General features: G+C 43.0%; 1 protein-coding gene across 1 annotated transcript in view; it reads left to right on the forward strand.

The window, feature by feature from the left end:
* The first annotated feature begins 13,906 nt into the window (after nucleotides 1-13,906).
* Nucleotides 13,907-20,240, forward strand: part of LOC137504428 (calpain-8-like) — a 54,349-nt gene continuing 48,015 nt past the window's right edge. The window contains exon 1 of the mRNA XM_068232839.1: nucleotides 13,907-14,147. Within this exon, the coding sequence (XP_068088940.1) occupies nucleotides 13,941-14,147 (207 nt within the window). The 5' untranslated portion in view covers nucleotides 13,907-13,940. The remainder of the gene's footprint in view (nucleotides 14,148-20,240) is intronic.

Genomic DNA, 20,240 nt, shown 5'->3' on the forward strand with positions numbered 1-20,240 from the left:
CAAGCGCCTGGAGATCTGGAGCGAGCTGGCGCAGTACGCCCTGGAAGTGCTGTCCTGCCCCCCTTCCAGCGTGCTGTCCGAGCGCTGCTTCAGTGCAGCTGGTGGCGTGGTCACCGAGAAACGCTCACGTCTGTCTCACAAGTCTGTGGACAGACTGACGTTTCTCAAGATGAACCAGGCGTGGGTGGAAGGCGAGTTCCTGGCCCCTGTTGTCGGCGAGAGGGGGACATGAACTGGCTGCCGGAAGAACCATCGTTAATGTGCCTTACCACCCTTTTCCACCTCCTGGCTCCTGCTCACTAAGCCAGCCTGGTTCACTTTGACTATTACGTCGCCTGCAACCACACATTTTACATCTACAGTGGGCTGCTGTGTACTGCCCTTCTGCTGTCTGTCTGTCTGTGTTTCCCACTGCCAGGGTACACAGATTTACCTTCTACTGCCGCTCTGCCACCAGCTATTACGTCAAACAATAGCTGCCCCTGCTGCCTGTATTTACCTTAAAAAAAAAAAAAAAAAAAAGTTTAATTTTTCTGAGGTGCCCGGGTTGAAAACTGTGTTGTCCCAGTTGTGTATTGGACACGATGTGGGCTGCACGACCGCTGTCTGGGACCTCCTGTTGTGTTTATTTACAGCCCTGGTATCAACGCTAGGTACCAGGGCTATTATGTCACGCTGCCTACCTACCTGCTGCCACACTCACACTACTCCTCCATTCCTCCTGCTGCTGCTGCCTGTCTGTGTTTCCCACTGCCAAGGGTACACAGATTTTACCTTCTGCTGCCACTCTGCCACCAGCTATTATGTCAAACAATAGCTATATCTGTGTAATTTGCTGTAAAAAAAAAAAAAAAGTAAACCATTAAAAAAAAAAAAGGTTTAATTTTTCTGAGGTGCCCGGGTTGAAAACTGTGTTGTCCCAGTTGTGTATTGGACACGATGTGGGCTGCACGACCGCTGTCTGGGACCTCCTGTTGTGTTTATTTACAGCCCTGGTATCACCGCTAGGTACCAGGGCTATTATGTCACGCTGCCTGCCTCATTGACTGCCTGCTGCCACACACTCATCCTCCTCCTCCTGCTGCTGAATTTACCTCCTGCTGTCTGTGTGTTTCCACTGCCAGGGAGCACATACAATGGCGCTTCCACCATGCGCCACCAGCTATTTGTTACGCTCACAAATAGCTGCATTTCTTTAAAAAAACAAAAAATATATATACTTTTTATTAATACTTTGTGATATTATTTTTAGAGGTGTCCGGGTTGAAAACTGTGTTGTCCCAGTTGTGTATTGGACATGATGTGGGCTTCACGACCGCTGTCTGGAACCTCATGCTGTGTATTTACAGCCTGGTACCACCGCTAGGTACCACACAGCCTATTATGTCTCGCTGCCTGCCTTATTGACTGCCTGCTGCCACACAATCATCCTCCTCCTCCTGCTGCTGCTGCTGAATTTACCTCCTGCTGTCTGTGTGTTTCCACTGCCAGGGAGCACATACAATGGCGCTTCCAACATGCGTGTGCCACCAGCTATTTATTACGCTCAAAAATAGCTGCATTTCTTTAAAAAAAATTATATAAAAGAGAAATAAGTGAAGAAGAAGAAGTCGATATAGAAGAAGAAGAAGATATAGAAAAAGAAGAAGAAGAAGGAGGAGAAGAAGAAGAAGATATAGAAAAAAAAGAAGACGAAATAGAAAAATAATAATAAGAAGAGGATATAGAAAAAGAAGATATAGAAAAAGAAGATGAAGAAGAAGAAGATGAAGAAAAAGAAGATGAAAAAGAAGATGAAGAAGATGAAGATGAAGAAGAAGAAGAAGAAGAAGAAGAAGAAGATGATGAAGAAGAAGATGATGAAGAAGATGAAGATGAAGAAGATGAAGAAGAAGAAGAAGATGATGAAGAAGAAGATGATGAAGAAGATGAAAATGAAGAAGAAGAAGAAGATGATGAAGAAGATGAAGATGAAGAAGAAGAAGATGAAGAAGAAGAAGATGAAGAAGAAGAAGAAGATGATGAAGAAGATGAAGATGAAGAAGAAGAAGATGAAGAAGAAGAAGAAGAAGAAGAAGATGAAGAAGAAGAAGATGATGAAGAAGAAGAAGAAGAAGAAGATGAAGAAGAAGAAGATGAAGAAGATGAAGAAGAAGAAGAAAAAGAAGATGAAGAAGAAGAAGAAGAAGAAGATATAGAAGAAGAAGATATAGAAGAAGAAGAAGATATAGAAGAAGAAGAAGAAGAAGAAGATATAGAAGAAGAAGAAGAAGAAGAAGATATAGAAGAAGAAGATATAGAAGAAGAAGAAGATATAGAAGAAGAAGATATAGAAGAAGAAGAAGAAGAAGATATAGAAGAAGAAGAAGAAGATATAGAAGATAAAGAAGAAGAAGAAGAAGAAGTATATACACTACTGAACAGAATTTTGGACACAACTTCTCTTCTCTTTCCACCTTTTTTTTTTTTTAAAGGAACATCCCCACATAATCACTTGCTGTTGTTACTTGTAAAAAAAGATGTTTCTTGCATCATTCACCCTCAAAACAAGTGTTGGAAGCTATTTAAGGCCAATTCGAATAGTCAGCTCGAATAATGAGCTCGAATACCGACTCGAATAGTGAGCTCGAAGTCCGAGGTCGAATCGAATAGTAAAAAATATTCGACTCGAATATTCGACTGAATTCGAATAATTTACTATTCGAATTCGACCAAACTCGAATAATAAAAAGGGGTATCCGAGCATCACTGACACAGTCTATTCTATGGAGCTGAACTCCCCATCAGATAAAATTTTTGCAACATGCTGCACACAAAGATGCCCGTACACACTCAAAAGATCATTATCTGCAAAAGATCTGTTCCTGCAAAATATCCATTCCTGCAAAATGCATTCATAGTCTATGAGATCTGCAGATCCTCATACACACTTGGTTTAACAGACAATCATCTGCAGATCATCTGCAGATCAGATCCACCAGGATGGATTTTCAGATCTGCAGATGATTGCCAGATATGCAGATGAAGTCTGTTAAACCAAGTGTGTATGAGGATCTGCAGATCTCATAGACTATGAATGCATTTTGCAGGAATGGATATTTTGCAGGAACAGATCTTTTGCAGATAATGATCTTTTGAGTGTGTACGGGCATCTTTGTGTGCAGCATCTTGCAAAGATTTTATCTGATGGGGAGTTCAGCTCCATAGAATAGACTGTGTAGAGTATGGCTCTCATACTACATGAAGGGTGGTAAGATTGGTCTGTGATCTTGCCTTTTCCAAAGACTTTGATCTCAAGTGTGTATGAAGCATTAGTCTAATAGCAATCAGTGTGTGACGGCTGGGGTGGGAGGGATGGAGGGGCGCATTTTGGTGTCTCAGCCTTGGGTGCTGGAGGACCTTGTCCTGGCTCTGCCATGATGAGTCACCAGTTTTGCGATCCGTTACGATGTGCCACATGTGCAGCGCAACATACAGTGTGAACTTAGTCTTTGTTTAATACAGCAGAGTTCTCGTTATATGGAATTCAGATAACGGGGACTTTAGTGTTGCAGCGTTTGGGGGGTTTTAGAGGCATTTTAAATACTTATCACGCCTCCAGCGATGTCTGGAAGTCTCCCCGTTCTTCTCAGCGGGCTCCTAGCGGCTTTCCGACGCAGTGCAAGGAAGCCGGCTTGTCTCCTGACCCAATGCGGGTCATGTGACTTGCCATGCATGGAGGACACCAGAAAGCTGTTAGGAGCCCGGGAAGAGGTACGGGGAGACTGCCAGACATCGCTGGAGGTGCAGTGAGTATTTGCAGGAGGATATTTGTGCTTTTTTAGCTGGTTGCTCAAGCAACTGGCAAGCACATGAAATCCCCGCCGGTGCCTGATACTGCTGTAAAAATAAACCGTGTAAATACATCATGTGTTGTCTTCTATTCAAGGTTGTATGTTATTATAAGACCTGCTGAGGATCAGATGATTTTGTTCTTATGTCCTCATACAATTCTTTAGATTTGAATTAGTATGTACCTTCCTCATCTCATGATTGCTCATGGCTGAATATGGGAACTTGGAAAACAAGTCACATCACATGCAGCTCAAACATTGAAAAGATATGTTGTTCCCAAGTAAAGTGTCTGAATCACACGCATGAAACAAGCATGTGGTCAGCAGTGATGGGCTTCCGAATAGCCCCGCCGTTTGTAATCGTAATTTTGATTAGGTCTTGCTGGCCGCAGCAGAGGTGAAGGGGGTTAAAGGGAATCTGACGTGAAAATAAACTCATGATATAATGATTTGTATGTGTAGCACTGCTAAGAAATAAAACATTCTTAGTACAGATATGAGTCTCATATTGTTTCTAGTACAAGAAGAGTTGAGACACTTCAGGTGTTAGCTATGCAAAAGAGCTTCTGTGAGCTCTGCGACTTTATAAAGTCCCGGACAGCACTGTCTTTTGAAGCACTCATCTCAACTGTCTCTCATTGTTTCTTCTTTGTTTATAGTTTTTCTGAAGAGAAAAGTTCAAAGGGTCAATAGCCTGCTCTGTGAAATCATTTAAAATGCTGAGTGTATTGTGGAAAGTGCAATTATTAGAGAATGATGTAATGTTATTAAAAAAAAAAAAGCTATATACCTAAAAATAAACATTCGAATCCCGATACCAATTTCCACCAATCGTTTCCTTCCTCCTTGTTACATAGTTACATAGTTACATAGTTATTTTGGTTGAAAAAAGACATACGTCCATCGAGTTCAACCAGTATAAAGTACAACACCAGCCTGCTCCCTCACATATCCCTGTTGATCCAGAGGAAGGCGAAAAAACCCTTACAAGGCATGGTCCAATTAGCCCCTAAAGGGAAAAATTCCTTCCCGACTCCAGATGGCAATCAGATAAATTCCCTGGATCAACATCATTAGGCATTACCTAGTAATTGTAGCCATGGATGTCTTTCAACGCAAGGAAAGCATCTAAGCCCCCTTTAAATGCAGGTATAGAGTTTGCCATAACGACTTCCTGTGGCAATGCATTCCACATCTTAATCACTCTTACTGTAAAGAACCCTTTCCTAAATAAATGGCTAAAACATTTTTCCTCCATGCGCAGATCATGTCCTCTACTCCTTGCTGTTGCTCTAGTGCTCGGCTTCAGTTTATGACGCAATCAGTGTCATCAGCAGAAGTCGGTCATTACGGTAACAGAGAGGAGGAAGGAGAGAGAGGTCTGCGCTCCTCGCTGGAACGCATGTACAAGGTAAGCCACTGCTTGTGTGGGGAGTGAGTGGAGGAGACGCGGGTGGAGCGGAAAAGGAAGGGGGCTACCGCTACCAATACTGGGGGCACCTATACCTAGCTACCTATACTGAAGGCACCTATACCTAGCTACCTATACTGAAGGCACCTATACCTAGCTAGCTATACTGAAGGCACCTATACCTAGCTACCTATACTGAAGGCACCTATACCTAGCTACCTATACTGAAGGCACCTATACCTAGCTACCTATACTGAAGGCACCTATACCTAGCTACCTATACTGAAGGCACCTATACCTAACTAGCTATACTGAAGGCACCTATACCTAGCTACCTATACTGAAGGCACCTATACCTAGCTACCTATACTGAAGGCACCTATACCTAGCTAGCTATACTGAAGGCATCTATACCTAGCTAGCTATACTGAAGGCACCTATACCTAGCTACCTATACTGAAGGCACCTATACATAGCTACCTATACTGAAGGTACTTATACCTAGCTACCTGTACAGAAGGCACCTATACCCTATACTGAAGGCACCTATACCTAGCTACCTATAATGAAGGCACCTATACCTAGCTACCTATACTGAAGGCACCTATACCTAGCTACCTATATTGAAGGCACCTATACCTAGCTGCCTATACTGAAGGCACCTATACCTAGCTACCTATACTGAAGACACCTTTACCTAGCTACCTATACTGTTGGCACCTATAGCTTGCTACCTATACTGGAGGCACCTTTACCTAAATATCTGTATGAGGGGCAACTATACTTGGCTAGATATACTGGGGGCACCTATACCTAGCCACCTATACTGAAGGCACCTATACCTAGCTACCTATACTAAAGACACCTTTACCTAGCTACCTATACTGAAGACACCTTTACCTAGCTACCTATACTGAAGACACCTATAGTTGGCTACCTATACTGGGGGCATCTTTACCTTGCTATATGTAGGGTGGGCAACTATACTTACAGGGCCGGCCCGCTCATGAGGCGGGGTGAAACATTTGCCTCAGGCGGCAAATCTGGGGGGGCGGCACCCGCCTCTCCATGGACGCTGGGGCCGCCCGCCGAGCTGGAGGGGTAGCGAACAGAAAGGGGGTATAGGGCCTAGCGGCGGGGAGGGGGGCTGGACCCCCCCCCCCCTCCCTCGCCTGGGTCCCCCGATCTGCGCTCCTCCTCCTGACGAAGAGGCGACGGGCGGAGGAATCACTCACCTCTTCCGCGTTCCATCGTGTGCTCCACTGACGTCACTTCCGGCAACGCCGCCCACTGTATTGTAAGTGGGCGGCCTTGCAGGAAGTGACGTCAGTGGAGCGCACGATGGAACGCGGAAAAGGTGAGTGATTCCTCCGCCCGTTGCCTCTTCAACATATGCGCGCTGGCTGGTACTTTACGCTGGAGGAGGAGCGCAGATCGGGGGACCCAGGCGAGGGAGGGTGGGTCCGACCCAATACCCCCTTTCTGCCAGCTACCCCTCCAGCTCGGCACCCCCCGGGGGGCGATTTTTTCTAATTTTGCCTCAGGCGGCAAAAAGTCTAGGGCCGGCCCTGTATACTTGGCTAGATATACTGGGGAAACCTATACCTAGCTACCTGTATGGGGGGCAACAATACCTGGCTTCCTGTTCCTGACTACCTATACTGGGGGCAACCATACCTGGCTACCTATGTCTGGCTACCTATGCTGGGGGCACCTATGCCTGTCTACCTAGACTATACCACAGGAGTGGTAATATTTGAGATTCGAAAGGTTCCAAATATTCGAGAACCTTTTTAGATTCGGATTCGAAGAAATGTGGAGTCGCCCCACCTCTAGTTTCCATGTTAAGTTTTTACATAGAAAAAATGACTGAAGGATATTAAAGACATCTGAAGTAAGGCCTCTTTCACAGTAGGACTTTGCGTTTTGATGCGACGTCAAAGTCGCAACGCAAATTATAACGCAACTCAACTTAATGCCCTGTTATCGTCGCATACAGTAGAGCATACAGGCAATGAAAAGTATGCTTCCAAGTCATTACTGAGCATGTGCAAACAGTCTAACGCAGCTTATAACGTTTGTAACGCACAGCATGCAGTACTTTCACTTAATGTGCAGTGTTAGACACCAACACAACGTGTGCACTGTGAACAGGGCATTGATTTTTCATTGCAGTGAGTTATTCTGCGTTAAATGTTGTTTTAACGTGCGACTTTAACATCGCACTGTGAAAGAGGCGTGAGAGATATATGAAGGCTGCAATATTAATTTCCTTTTAACCAATACCAGTTGCCTGGTGTCCTACTGATCTTTCATGAATCAGTATGAGGCCCAGTGCACACCAAAAACCTCGAGCAGATCTGCAAAACGCTAGAGGTTTTTGAAGCAGATTTCAGAGCGATTCTAGGCATGGTTAGAGAGGTTTTTGGAGCGTTTTTTTGTGTAGCAGATTTCATATATTGTTACAGTAAAGCTGTTACTGAACAGCTTCTGTAACAAAAACACCTGGAGAACCGCTCTGATCTGGCGTTTTTCAGAGCATTTTGCATTTTTCCTATACTTAACATTGAAGGCAGAAACGCCTCAGAAATCCAAAAAATGCTGCAGCCTGGGAGTTTGCGTTTGTGGAAAAAACGACCCGCTCTGGTGTGCACCAGCCCATTCACTTTCATTAGCCAAACGGTTTTCCCCCTGCAAGCTTTTTAAAAAAAACGCTGCAGAACCGCTCTGGTGTGCACCAGCCCTGAATAAGCATTGGAAGTTCACTGCCTCATCCCCTATATTACTTTCCCTATTGTTTCCACTCCACTGCCCTCTATATTGTAAGCTCTCAAGAGCAAGGACCTCCTCCTATCGTGTCTTATTTTGTTGTAATTTACCATATGAGCGTGTACCAATTTTAGTGATATCTATATGAACACATTGGCTATCATTCATGAACAGGCTGTCGGTAATGAGAATCAGTGCGGGAAAACACCGCTGCCGGTATTTTAGACTTCTGAGTGGCATTCATAAAAAAGTATCCAGGTGCGGTAGCAGTGCGGAGATTCCCCGAACTAGGCTGGCGGTAGGCTGGCGGTAGGCTTGCGGAGACACGGAAGCTGCCGAGTTGATACATTTCTCCGTGTTCCGCTCTGCTGCAGCTGCCTGGGAGGTCTGTGTGCCTCCATTCACTTACATTGGTATCGCCACATCAGAGGGAGCGGTACTTCCCGACCTCACACCGCTTGCGGTGATCTTTGTGAATGAACATTTTGCTATATTTGTTCCGATAATCACTGCACAAGGCGGTGATTTATCACTCTGTCATTTTTCCATGCGGAAAGAGGCTTTATGAATGCTGACTTTGCTAAGTGGTCGGTAAAGTCAGCTGTTTTAAGCATTTCCGCATGCGGAGATGCTTTATGAATGATAGCCATTAACTATGTATGTATTTGTACTTGCATTATCGGATGTCATGATTGTACAGCGTCTTGAACATCTCATGTATATATGTTTTGTATCATCTACAGCGCTACGGAAGATGTTGGCGCTATGGCTGTCCTGCTAATCCTTAGCTCCATTCTTGTTTCAGGTGATGTGTGATTCAGACACCACTGATGCATGAAAAATCACTAGGATGGCAGGCAACTGGTATTGTTTAACAGGAAAAAAATATGGCAGCCTCCATATTTCTCTCACTTCAGATGTCCTTAAAATACTTATGTCATTTTTTCTATACGAATTTAATACTGTGGAAGAGTTAAGTCATCTGATCCTCAGCAGGTCTTCAAATAAAGTAAATACAACTTTAGATTAACAAGAACATATGACATATAACACAGTACTATTATTTGTCTAACAATCTAAAATGCACAAGCAATGTGTGGAAAATGAAATACACAGGAATTAAGTGGGAAAGTAGCAGCCAGGTGCCACTAATTGAGTGATTAAATGGTGATGAGCTAGTTGTGACCACTTCCATAAAAACAGAAGTTTTTGCAGTCTGCACTGCAGCATTCAGGTATGTGTTACCACAATGCCAAGGGAGAAAGACATCAGCGGTGATCTTAGGAAAACAGCTGTTGCTGCCCATTAATCTAAGGCCCCGTTCACATCACAAACGCGGATGGCCATGCGTGCGGAACGCGTGCGGACCGCAACGCGTACGAACGCACGCCATCCGCGTTTGTGTGCGTTGCGTGGCTGATCCCATCACTGAAAAGTGAATGGGACAGCCATGCGTTTTTACAAAAAATGCATGCAGCATGCGTTCCCGGACCGCACAGGTCCGGAACGCATGCAGTGTGAACATCAGACATTGCACTCTATGCAATGTCTGATGTCGTGCGTGTCGGCCACCTGCACGCGTTTCCAAAACGCGGGTGGAAACGCGTGCAGTGTGAACGGGGCCTAACCATTTGCAAACAATTTGAAGTCCATCATTGTAGAGTGAGAAAGATTATTCCCCAGCGAAACATATTCAAGACACCTGCCAATCATCCCAGGAATGCATAACTCAGCAAATGTACTCCAAACTCAGAAGGTGCAACAGTCAGGGAATTGGAACAAAACTCAACTGATGCATAACATCTCAGACACCCTACACCTCAGTTAAAATGTTAAAGAGAAACTCCAACCTAGAATTGAACTTTATCCCAATCAGTAGCTGATACCCCCTTTTACATGAGAAATATAATGATTTTCACAAACAGACCATCAGGGGGCACTGTATGACTGATTTTGTGCTGAAACCCCTCCCACAAGAAGCTCTGGGTACCGCGGTACTCTGGGCAAACTGCCACAATGTAACAATGTTCACAAACAGGAAATGGCTGTTTACAACTGTCTGTAAAGCCAGAACAGCTAGAAACAGCTACATAACCTGCCCACAGTAACAATGTCACCATGTAATACATGTCAGAATGTGAATCTGGGAGAGGAAAGATTTTACAATGAGCAAACACTGACTAAATCATTTATACATAATTATGGTAAAAAATAAAGCACTTTTTTTACTACATTATTTTCACTGGAGTTCCTCTTTAAATCTTATACTTCATGGCTCTTTATTGGCTACTAATTAACCAGAGCATCCAGTTCAAACTCTTAACCCTATCCTACACAGCTATCCACAATCTCTCTCCCCTTACATCTCCTCCTCACTAGATTGCAGATACCAACCCAACCGCAATCTCAGATCTGCACACGACCTTAGTTTGTCCGACTCTAGAATCACCTTGTATTCACGTATACAAGATTTCCCACGTGGTTCACCCCTCCTCTGGAATTCCCTGCCACAACACATCCATCACTCTCCAACCTTTGATATCTTTAAACACGCCCTTGAAGCTCACTTTTTCCGACAAGCATACGCTCTAACTTACACAATTCCCCCTTTGACCTCTGGCCAAGTTGTACTCCTACTATATAACCTAAAACTACACTGCCTCTATGTATGAATATTGTATATTACCCCATCTCGTTACCCCCTATTCCTATTATAATTATATTGTAGACTTGCAAGGGCAGGGCTCGCTCACCCTTTTGTGTCTTGGTATTTGTTACATATTATATTCATGTTAATTTTGTCACTGTAATTACTATTTATATATACTGTATTTTGTATATTGGTGTATACTATTGTCTGTATTATTTTGTACCTCATGTTTGTTTCTTACATTGTACAGCGCAGCGGAATATGTTGGCGCCAGTGATGATGAGCACAAATTTCACATAGACGTAATTTTGCATCAAAATCTGCAATTATGATGCAGAATTGTAATGCAAAATTTCATGAAAAATCATAAATCATTTCCTATGTATAATATATATATATATATATATATATATATATATATATATATATATATATATATATATATATATATATATATATATATATATATATATATATATATATATATATATATATATATATATATATATATATATAGTATATTTTGTATATAATATATAATAGAATAGTGGGTGCAAGTCGAAAAAACAATTTTTTAAAAATATCTTGTAGTTTCTAAGTGAATCGAAAACTAAAAGGAAAAATGATTTTTAAACTGTCATTTTTCAGTGTTATAAAAAACATTTTTCCTTTGCATTTTAAAAATCGATTATCTCAAAAACTACAAGGTCTTTTTGAAAAATTCCTTTATTTTTTTGTCTTGTTCCCACAGTTTCCCTTAACACATGTTTTGGTGATGATAGCATGTATGAGGGCTTTGCTATTTACAGCTAAAGTTAGCACAACATGACATGAAAATTACACAAAATGTCAAAATTGTGGATCTTGATTATGCTTACATACTAAATGAATTGCAATTTTCACAAAAATTTAGCATTACAATTTTTTTGCATCATCTGTGCGAATTACGATACTAAATTGCGATCATACAAAATTCGTGCTCATCACTATTGAAAGAGCATGTGCAAGTAAGGTGAGTGCCTGTCCAGTAGAGCAAAGTGCTCATGCGCAAAGGAAAAAAGTCATGCAAAAGTGGCCTCATTCTACTGAGCTTGCGTGGACCTTACAATCGTGCAATCCACATAGGACTCGACCCTCCATAGATGATGATTAAACTGATGTTTATTGCATTCATTAGCGGTGATATAGCACACTGAAGGCACAACGTTTCGGGCAGAGGCCCTTTCTCAAGTGCTCGAGCACTTGAGAAAGGGCCTCTGCCCGAAACGTTGTGCCTTCAGTGTGCTATATCACCGCTAATGAATGCAATAAACATCAGTTTAATCATCATCTATGGAGGGTCGAGTCCTATGTGGATTGCACGATTGATTGGAACTTTCATGAGGGGTTTGATGGACCTCTTACCGCACTGGACTCCCCACAACAAGTGAAATAACTCTGTGGCCGGCAGGTACTATTGCACTTGCGTGGACCTTACTCACTTATGCCCAGTCTGGATTACCTCACCCACAATCGGGAGCAGGGCCAGAAGATGAAGAGGGTCTCTGCTCTGGAATGGTCGGCTTTACAAGGATCCGGGAAGCCTTTGGACAAGGTATTTTATTTTTAATATTGTTTTTTACTTATACCCACTATTCTCCTTATCCTATGTAGCAATCTTAGTGACAATAGAATGTATGGGGCTTTGCTATTCATTAAATCGTGGAACGTCGTGGAACGCAGCGTGACCAAGCGTTTATCAGGCCGCGAAACAGCCGTCGCTTAGCCCTCCTCAGTCCCTCACCTCCCACCTCTTCACCAGCAGCCCGTTCACCACACACCAACGTTGTTGTGAGTACATCTTGGAATGATTTGTAACCACTTGTTGCATTGGATTACTAAAGGACAGAAGGTGCATGCATCTTTTCTTCATTAATCCCTATTCACCATTAAAGGGGAGCTGAAGTAAGAGGTATACGGAGGCTGCCATATTTATTTCCTTTTAATCAATACCAGTTGCCTGGCAGCCCTGCTGGTCTATTTCTCTGCAGTAGTATCTGAATAACACCAGAAACAAGCATGCAGGTAGTCTTGTCAGATCTGACTTTAAAGTCTGAAACACCTGATCTGCTGCATGCTTGTTCAGGGTCTACGGCTAATAGTATTAGAGGCAGAGGATCAGCAGGGCTGCCAGGCAACTGGTATTGCTTAAAAGGAAATAAACATGGCAGCCTCCATATACCGCTCTCTTCAGTTCCCCTTTAAAGTCGGCACTAAATTACGTGAGAATTATGCAAAATTATGAATGATTATACAAAATCAATCCAATTTACAAATTGCTGTTACGTATGGGGATAATAATTGCAAAAATGTACGTTACATTTTGTATCATTGTAATTAGCTGATTATGAACATAACTTGTTGGCACTTTATAAATCAATGATATTAATAACGGGTCCAGATCATGTTGATCCCAGCGTAGCTATGGGTCTTCACCAGAGTACCCTGCAAGGGATTATGTTCTGCCACCCCTAGCTGGTGGTGGACTGCTTTGCTGCCTGGTAGCCACCGGGTCACAGAGATTGCTCCACTGGTGAGGGAAAGAAAAGTAGGTGGAACCCCATAGAGTAGGGACGGCAGAAGGGGCAAGAGTAGTGTGCTGATGGAAGCGAAGTACAAACTGGACTAGAGAGCTAACTGATAGAGCTGGTGTACTGACACAGCTGCCACAGAGGACTTGCATACTGATAGGGCTGATATTCTAAGTAAGGCTGGTAGAACTGGCATGCTGACTTTTCAGCACTCTGCAAATGAAAAAGTACCATAATGTAGGAGAAAAAGTACTGTCAAAATTATTCATAGTATTTTCTTACTTCCTGGTGGCTTAAAAGTAATGTTATTTATAATGTGAAAATATCACATTGCTATGAGTTTACTATATGTTATTCTGCTTCCCTTACAAGCTCTGCTTTCAATTACCTGTGTACACATGCCGCATACAACAGCAAAAAGGCAAAACCTTGAGAAATTGATTCCTGAAAAAAAGTAATTACTGTCTGTCTTTGTACATTGCTCCCATCTATGCTGCAGATCCATCCTCAGGCAGCTGCTTCCCCTAAACAGCCATCTTCTCTTGTGCACATATTTACACTAATATGATTCATCTGTCAGATTCTGTCCCCGCCCAGCACAACCCCAGCAACAAGCATGAAGTCCTCCTGGCTCCCTATTTATACCACTTGGTCTGGTGAAGAGCAATCACTCTACTCACACTACCCATCCAAGCTACAGGCAAGACATGATGGCTCCAGTTGCTGCTGTAGGAACCCACGACAACCCAAAAAAATACCAAAACCAAGACTTTGATGAGCTGCGAGCGAAGCACCTGGCATCCAAGACTCTCTTTGAAGATGACCAGTTCCCTGCTGGCGCTGCTGCTCTGGGGTACAGTTCGCTAGGACCAAACTCTAAGGCAGCCAAGGGCGTCGAGTGGAAAAGACCAAAGGTAAGAAGAACAGGCTTACGTTTCTGAGTGTACTGATTTTATAATTTAATATTATATATCTCCAAACTTTCCCAACTAGAGATGAGAAAGTGGAACACTTTCAAGTGCAGGAATATTTAGAAAAAAGGACACGTCCTCACTCCTCATCACGTGCCTCACTCCTCAGCATGCCTACGATTATACAGATCATAAACAAAACACTCTCCTACATTTGATACTTTCATTATTTTCCCTGAATTTTATAACAATAACACAAATTAAGTGCTATGAGACAATGGGCCTGATGCAATTGTCAGACTCGCCAACGTTAAACACTGGTGAGTCCGATAATCAGGCGACAATAAAGTCGCCTGATCCAATTGCATTTAGCCCTAGGCACAGGGACGGATCTAGACCATGTTGCCCCAAGTTGCGCCTGGGGCAAGGTCAGGTTTTGGCGCCTAAACTGCCATTCCCCATCCACATTTTGCCGCCTTTTTAAGAAATCAACAAACTGCGCCTGGGGCAAGAGACCCACTTGCCCCCCCTTAGATCCGTCCCTGCCTAGGCAGGGTGTTAAAAAAACTCGCTTGGCCGATATTATCGCCCAGCAAGTTCCTTACACCCTATCCTATTGCACTATGCATGCCCTGGCATTTTAGGGGGGCTAAAGCGTGAGGAGTAGTCTAGAAACCAAATGCCTCGAAATGACCTGTGAAATCCTAAGGCCTCGTTTCCATCTATGCGCTTCTGTCCGCTTTTCAGCAACATGTATCAATCTGTAACATTGATGTGCTGATAAAAAGCGGATAGAAGCGCACTAAGTGGAAACAAGGCCAAAAGGTACTCATAGGACGTTGGGCCCCTTAGTGCACCTAGGCTGCAAAAAAGTGTTACACATGTGGTATCGCCATACTCATTTACAGAGGTATTTCCCCCACCCAGCATGGGTATTTGAAAAAATACACCCCAAAACACATTATACTACTTCTCCTGAGTACGGCGATACCCCATGTGTGACCCCTTTTTGCAGCCTAGGTGCGCTAAGAGGCCCAATGTCCTATGAGCACCTTTAGGCTTTACAGGGGTGCTTACAATTTAGAACCCCCCAAAATGCCAGGACAGTAAACACACCACACAAATTAAGTAGACACCCCAAAGTATTCAGAGAGGGGCATGGTGAGTCCGTGGCAGATTCATTTTTTTTTTTTGTCACAAGTTAGCAGAAATGGAAACGTTTTTTTTTTTTTCCAAAATGGAGTCATTTGGGGGGTATTTATACTATCCTGGAATTTTAGCACCTCATGAAACCTGACAGGTGTTCAGAAAAGTCAAAGATGCTTCAAAATGGGAAAATTCACTTTTGGCACCATAGTTTGTAAATTCTATAACTTTTACCCAAACCAATAAATATACACTTACTGAATTATTTTTTTTTATCAAAGATATGTAGCACAATAAATTTGGACAAAAATGTATATAGAAATGTTACTTTATTTGAAAAATGTCAGCACAGAAAGTAAAAAAAAAATCATTTTTTTGACAAAATCCATGTCTAAAAATCACAGCAGCAATCAAATAGCACCAAAAGAAAACTGTATTGTGGACAAGAAAAGGAGGGAAAATTGATTTAGGTGGTAGGTTGTATGACCGAGTAATAAACCGTTAAAGCTGCAGTGGTCTGAATGGAAAAAAGTGTCTGGTCCTTAAAGAGACACTGAAGCGAAAAAAAATGATGATATTATGATTTGTATGTGTAGCACAGCTAAGAAATAAAACATTAAGATCAGATACATCAGTGTAATTGTTTCCAGTACAGGAAGAGTTGAGAAACTCCAGTTGTTATCTCTATGCAAACAAGCCATTAAGCTCTCCGACTAAGTTAAGGTAGCCATACACTGGTTGATTTGCCATTAGATCGACCAGCTGACAGATCCCTATCTGATTGAATCTGATCAGAGAGGGATTGTATGGCTGCCTTTACTGCAAACAGATTGTGAATCGATTTCAGCCTGAAACCGATCACAATCTGTTGAGCTGCTCCTGCCGCCTGTGCCCCCTCCCCTATACATTACCTGACGCTGGCTCCCGGGCGTCTTCTCCGCGCTGCACCGCTCTGTTCTTGCTCCATCCCGGCGCTTCCTGTGTCACTCCGTGACCAGGAAGTTAAAATAGAGCGCCCTCTATTTGAACTTCCTGGTCACTGCAGTGACACAGGAAGCGCCGGGATGGAGCCGGAACAGAGCGGTGCAGCGCTGAGAAGACGCCAGGGAGCCAGCGTCCGGTAATGTATACCTGATCGGATCGGCCGCCGCTAGCGACGCGCACCCTACCCGCGGGCGATCGAGGGTAATTTCCCGCACGGCGCGATCGACGGACCGATCCGATTTCGGGAGGAAATCGGATCGGCGGGTGCGTTTAGCGCGAACGATTGGCAGCAGATTCGATCCCAGGATCGAATCTGCTGTCGAAACGGCCGCGAATCGGGCCAGTGTATGGCCACCTTTAGTCTGGAGAGGGCTGTTATCTGACTTTTATTATCTCAACTGTTCCTGGACTATTTACTTTTCCTCTGCTAGAGGAGATGTCATTACTTCACAGACTGCTCTGAAAGACTCATTTTGAATGCTGAGTGTTGTGTAATGTGCACATATTATAGAATGATGCAATGTTAGAAAAAACACTATGGCCTCGATTCATCATTGTCTTTGAGATAACTTTTTCCAGTTTGTTAAATTACCGAATTCGAAGTTTAGCGATTTCTAGTTGTATTCATCAAGGTTTTTCGGCATTCGGTGTGAATTCGATAACAATTCGGTAAACATTCGGTAACGTGTCGATATTTCCATTTTACAGCGGTAATTTAACACAAGGCCATAAGATTCCCATGGAATTGTGGGTAAAAGGCAGTCCTTTGAGCACTACGTAGCAACATTCTGAATAGGGCTTAACACCTGGACCAGGATTCTGGAAGTGGTTGGGACAATCCCACAATTTGATAGGAGCCTTTTCTAAAAAATTATAGTGCAGCTAGCAAAAATAGTTAACCCTGACACTGCCTGTGTTCTCTTACAAGATGATTCAAGAGAAATGCAGATGTCGTGTTATAGCAAATAAATCTATTCTCTTACAAATTTATATGGTTGCAGACCTTATTCTTGCCCTTCTGCACCTTTGAATCACTCTCAGCTGATACATAACCACTTCCAATGGCTCCATCTTCTCTGTCAGCAATGATCTGACAGGAATAACGACAGAGCAGTGAAGGAGATAACTAATCCTAAATGTAACGCTAAACCACGCCCACTTTCTTTTTCATGAATTGCACTTTCTTCCGTTTTAGCGAATCGTTACCGAATCGTTACCGAATGTTCGCTAACAGCTGTAGATAACTTTGATGAATCCTGAAATGAAGTTAACAAATTCGGTATTTTACCAAACTGTTGTTAACAAATTTGCTAAGTGTTGATGAATCGAGACCTATATACCTGAAAATAAAAGTATGAGAATATTTTCTTTGCTGCTAATCTTCTAGTAAATATTCATAGTACACAACCAATTCACTATATCATATTTTTTTTTCACTTCAGTGTCTCTTTAAGGGGCGAAAAGACTGCGGTCCTCAAGTGGTTAATAGCAAAACCCCCTTACATGCTAGAAACACCAAATCTGCCAGATATGTTAAGAAGAACAGTTGGAACAAGAAGACTTTTTTTTTCAAAAAGACCTTATAGTTTTTGAGAAAATCGATTTTAAAATTTCAAAGGAAAAAAGTATACATTTAAATGCAGTAAATGACAGTTAATGTATTTACCGCATTTAAGTGTGTACTTTTTTGCTTTGAAACCTTAAAATCAATTTTCTCAAAAACTATAAGGTCTCTTTAAAAATGATTATTTTCCTCTTGTTCCCACTGTTTCTTAACATATCTGGCAAATTTGGTGTTTATACCAAGTAAGGGGGCTTTGCTATTAACCGCTAAAGTCGGCGGTACAAATACTTTTTTCCTTTAAAACTTTAAAATCGATATAAGGTCTTTTTGAAAAAAATCTTGTTCTTATTCCCACGGTTCTTCTTAACATACTTGACAAATTTGGTGTTTCTAGCATGTTTGCTATTAACCGTTAAAGTCAAATCGTGATTAGTGATGTCGCAAATCTCCGATTTTCGATTCGCGAACCCTGTTCGTGAACTTCCGCGGAAGGTTCGGTTTGCTTAAAAGTTCGCAAACCACAATAGACTTCAATGGGGACGCGAACTTTGAAAAATAGAAAAAATTATGCTGGCCAGAAAAGTGATGGAAAACATGTTTCAAGGGGTCTAACACCTGGACCCCCAGGTGGCGGAGTGGGATAGACACCAAAAGTCCCGGGGAAAAATCTGGATTTGACGCAAAGCAGCATTTTAAGGGCATAAATCACATTGAATGCTAAATTGCAGGCCTAAAGTGCTTTCAAACATCTTGCATGTGTATACATCAATCAGGGAGTGTAATTAGAGTTCTGCTTCACACTGACACACCAAACTCACTGTGTAACGCACCGCAAACAGCTGTTTGTGTAGTGACGGCCGTGCTGGACTGGTGCGCAACATGGCCAGAGTGCAGGCCATGGCGGTTTTCCAGCCCATATGGTTGCCGGACTGTGGTAGCTCAATGATAGAACAACAATGACTGTCCAGCTGATCAAATTTGGTCTGTCCACAATGAAGCAACGACCTTATTATCTTCTTGTATGTAGGTAGGCATAGGTAGGAGTCCCAGTATAGGTAGGTAGGCATAGGTAGGTGCCTCAGTAGTTAGCTAGGCATAGGTAGGAGACCCAGTATAGGTAGGTAGGCATAGGTAGGTGTCCCAGTAGTTAGCTAGGCATAGGTAGGAGACCCAGTATAGGTAGGTAGGCATAGGTAGGTGTCCCAGTAGTTAGCTAGGCATAGGTAGGAGTCCCAGTATAGGTAGGTAGGCATAGGTAGGTCCTCTAGTATAGGTAGGTAGGTAGGTAGGTGTCCCCATATAGGTAAGTAAGTGCCCCAGTAGTTAGGTAGGCATAGGTAGGTGTCCCAGTATAGATAGTTAGGCAGGGCCTGGCTGGCACAGTAATAGCAATTACCAAGGTCCAGCTGCAACAGATAGGGCTGTATAATGTCAGTGTCAGTGAGCAACACACACAAAAAAACAACACATCAGGAAAACATTAGCTCTCAAAACAGCTGTTGAGGGGTGCTGTTTTAGCAATAACAATCAGCCAGGAGCAAGCCAAGAGCCTAACTAATATTTCCCTAGGAGAAAAAATCTGCAGCAGCTCTCGCTAGTCTGTCTATTTGCAGCAGGCACACGAGTAAGTGTCATGGCCAGCGAGCCTGCCTTATATAAGGGGGGTGGGGCTCCAGGGCTGAGTGTAGCCTGATTGGCTACAATGTGCCTGCTGACTGTGATGCAGAGGGTCAAAGTTGACCCTCATAGTGCATTATGGGGCGAATTGAACTTCCGCAAAAGTTCGCCTTCTCTTGGCGAACGCGAACCACCGAAGTTCGCCTGGAACCGTTCGCCGGTGAACCGTTCACTACATCTCTAATCGTGATCACAGCCGTGATCACGGCATATCCGGATTTCGATACTGCCGTGATCGGATGTACTCAAATCCGCGATGGGGGGGGGGGGTATCCGAGCACCAATGCTGTGTATGTTGTGCACATATGGTATGTAGAAATGTGCACTGCCATGCTGTAATGTAGGGCATACTATCCCGAAAAGAGGACATGTGTGATAGGACACCTAGAGCAGCAGTAGCACCTTCTGCATGCCTACAGTGCACCAGTTGTCTGCAGTTTTTTAATGCAGCGCACTGGACAGAGTGTGAATGAGCCCGTTCATCCCAGTCCCAGATAAACTGTAGAACTAAAATATTAGGTTAGTCAATTAACCCACCAATATTCCAGCATGTTGTTGGTGAACCAGTAGGGTCCAATTTTGAGAAATCTCAGCGCTGATGTAATTCAATATTTACCAAAATGCAAATGTACTGCATACTGCATTTTACCTGTGTGTTGTGTTTGAGGTTAAAGGCAACCAGAAGTGAGAGACTTACACCATGGAGGCTGCCATACTTTCTTCTT

The sequence above is a fragment of the Hyperolius riggenbachi genome, chromosome 4 (assembly GCF_040937935.1).
Source record: "Hyperolius riggenbachi isolate aHypRig1 chromosome 4, aHypRig1.pri, whole genome shotgun sequence".
Classification (NCBI taxonomy): Eukaryota; Metazoa; Chordata; class Amphibia; order Anura; family Hyperoliidae; genus Hyperolius; species Hyperolius riggenbachi.